Source organism: Stegastes partitus, unplaced genomic scaffold (genome assembly GCF_000690725.1).
Source record: "Stegastes partitus isolate 25-593 unplaced genomic scaffold, Stegastes_partitus-1.0.2 Scaffold2398, whole genome shotgun sequence".
NCBI classification, from domain to species: domain Eukaryota; kingdom Metazoa; phylum Chordata; class Actinopteri; family Pomacentridae; genus Stegastes; species Stegastes partitus.
The window spans coordinates 35,357-38,717 of NW_007580129.1; the positions used below are offsets into that span (position 1 = coordinate 35,357).

Genomic DNA, 3,361 nt, shown 5'->3' on the forward strand with positions numbered 1-3,361 from the left:
GTCGTTGGCGATGATTTCTACTTTTCCGTGCTGGAAAACCCCCACACAGGAGTAGGTGGTGCCCAGGTCGATGCCGATCGCTACGCCTTTACCTGCAGACATCTTGGCTCTTTACGCTTTGTGTCCTGAACAAATTAGAAAACAAAATTAGGAAAGTTAATACGTATAGAGAGTATTATACCTTCTGTAAGTGTGTTTATTTTCTATTTTTTTGTTTTTATAAAAATAGCTCTCCCAGCACTGGAAGACTGAGTTCATAAAGATTAAATCACCAATGTATTAAAGCATCAATAGAGTGTGGTCCATCATATATTCTCTATTTACTGTTGTTTTGTTTTGTTTTGTTTTTTTATGACAAATAAAATATTGATCACTGTAAATAATAATTTAATTTCTTTCATTATTGTGAACAATGTTTTTATTCCATGTTGAATATTATTTTACTTATTCAGAATCATTGCCAGCATTATTTCTTACTTTTTTTTCTCCAATGTCTAATGTATCATGCTTATATCTTGTTTTGCTTTTCTATTACAAACTGCGTGTACTCTAATGTCATGGTTTCTTTTTCTGAGAAATGTCTGGCACAAGACTTTCCTACGGGATTATTACATTTCTATTTTTAGACTGAGCTCATAAAGAATAAACCATCAATTTAATTTGGCATCAAAAAAGGCTGGTCCATCATAAATTATTCATTTACTGTTCGTTTGTTATTTTTCTGTCAAATAAAACATGTAATATTAAAAATAACTACTACATCAATAAATAAAGTTTGTGTCCTAGAAATGCAGAGAGAAAAATCACAAAAGTGACAACTTACAGTCTCGGCTGTCGGTGTGAACTCTGACTGATGAAGCTCTCAGTGTTTCCTCTTGTGAACAGGGTCGATCTTGTGCTGTCCCTGCTCTCAGAGCTGCCTTATATCTGTGGAGCGTCACAGTCTGGAGTCTTCTAGAGGTTTCACTGTAAAGAAAGAAAGCTTCACACATGTAGTTTCCTGTCAGCCCCTTCAAAATAAAGCTGCGATGGCTCAGTGTGAACCGACACACATCTTATTATGAAAGTGAAATGTGATCGTGTTGCTGCAGCTTCATCAGAATTCTAGGAACCTCGAGAGCTGAAAACCAGAAACAGATTGGTTTTTGACGAGGATTTTTGTGTTTTGGTGGAGCAAAAAGGTGATTTTCAACCCGCTGATTGTGTGATTTTCAGCTAAACACAATCAACAATAAATTGCAGTTTTCTCATATTGGTAAATAAACTTTCCAAGTTCATTCCTACATCAAAATGCTCATTTTATATAAATGTGTATGTCTATGTTGTGAATGTAGTCAAACATATTGTGGGTGTGTTCATGTCCAACTTCTTAGATTTTACTCAGTTTGCATCTTTTAAGCTTTTTGTGTGTTTCCTTTAGGTGGTTGTGTATGTCTTCATTTATCATCTTGCTGCTGTTTTGTGTGACTTTGTAGTTGTTGTTTTCTGTTTAAAGCCTTATTGATTCTCATTTAGTCATTTTTTGGGTCTCTTTTCAGCTATGTGGTTGTAAAACACCTCCTTGTCGTCCTTTTGCATAACCTTTGAGCTATTTTACTTTGTATTTGTGTAAATTGTATTATTTTGATGGATTGTTTTCTGCTAGTTTGGTTTTTGTTGTTATGAGTTAATTTCACATAGGTAAAATAGGTAAATAAATAGGTATTGTGTTTATAAAGGATATATTGTAAAGTTTCAAATCATTTTTAAAAAATGGATTAATGATCAGACCTGTAAATATTATGCCCATAAAAGAACAAGTGTTGACTAATGCCAATCAGTTTTTTGTTTGTTTGTTTTTTTAAAAAAAAGTATATATCATCCTCCTTTAACCGGAACTCCATTTGAAAAAGTCTTATTTTTACGCTTTCCAGGTGTTCCGATCAATGTTAAGTGTTCTGAAACACGTTTTACTACTTTGCAGTAATCCTTAACGTCTTGTGAAAATTACGGCATTAAATATATGTTGTTACTCAAGCGCAGATTGTACATTTACGTGAATAGCTGAGCAACATCCAGATTTTGATCCACCTGATTCTCGCCGCTGCCAGAAGCGAGTAGAAACTTCTTCCATGTGACGTCATCACGCACAGCGCCGCCCCGAGCTGTGATTGGACGAGAGGTTCAGCGGAAAGCTCGAGAAGAAACGAGAAGAGACAGAAAAATATAAAATAACAGAGAAACACCGACATGAAGACAAGAACACAGCGACAAGAAGACAGACGGAAGGAGACAAACTTCTTCTTTTCTCTTCGACATACTCTATCATCTCTTCAGCCACAGTAAGTACGATTCTAAATTTCTTCTGGAGGTTAATTTAACTCATTACTTTTACCCATATTTCACCGCTTCACCAAACTCCCTTTAAAAACTGTCTAATTTAAGCTGCTGTGGATTAATGTCCAGCAACACCTGTTTTCTTCTGTCGTTTTAATTTAAGATCGTAGTTTTGAATATGTATTGAAATGTTTGTTGCTGTTTGAAATTTGGTTACGATCATAATATCAACTTTAAACACTTAATAAAGTGTTTGGAAAGAAAGTTGGGGGGAAAACTGCCGTGTTTAAGATGATTTAATCGTTGAATTCATAAATAGCGACGTGAAACCAATTTTAGGTGTTTATACAAAAACATTAGAGGCTTCTCCACATTTCGGCAGTGTAATAATTACTCTGTTGTTTGGTAGTAAAACATAAAGTAGCCATAACAATGTGTTAACGTAAGATAAAATAGAAACTTGCCAAATGTTTTTCAAAAAAAAAAAAAGTAATAAGATATAAGTATGATACATTAGACATGGAATAAAAAAGTAAGAAATAATACTGGCAATGATTCTGAAAAAGCAAAGTAATATTCTACATTAAATTAAAACACTGTTCACCATAATGAGAGAAATTAAATCCAGTATTTTCTTACAGTGATCAATATTTTATTTGGCAAAAAAATAGCAAACAAACATTAAATAGAGAATCTATGATGGACCAGACTTTATTGATGCTTAATTAAATTGGTGATTTAATCTTTAAGAAGTCAGTCTTCCAGTGCTGGGAGAGCTATTTTTATTTTTTTTTTAAAAATGTTTTAGAAAATAAACACACTTACAGAAGGTATAACACTCTCTATACGTATTAACTTTCCTAATTTTGTTTTCTGATTTGTTCAGGACACAAAGCGTAAAGAGCCAAGATGTCTGCAGGTAAAGGCGTAGCGATCGGCATCGACCTGGGCACCACCTACTCCTGTGTGGGGGTTTTCCAGCACGGAAAAGTAGAAATCATCGCCAACGACCAGGGCAACAGGACCACCCCCAGCTATGTGGCCT

General features: G+C 34.5%; 1 protein-coding gene across 1 annotated transcript in view; it reads right to left on the reverse strand.

Annotated features, from left to right (window-relative positions):
* Positions 1-102, reverse strand: part of LOC103374916 (heat shock 70 kDa protein 1-like) — a 2,099-nt gene extending 1,997 nt beyond the window's left edge. The window contains exon 1 of the mRNA XM_008305072.1: positions 22-102. Coding sequence (XP_008303294.1) covers positions 22-102 — 81 coding nt within the window. The remainder of the gene's footprint in view (positions 1-21) is intronic.
* Positions 103-3,361: the final 3,259 nt, after the last annotated feature.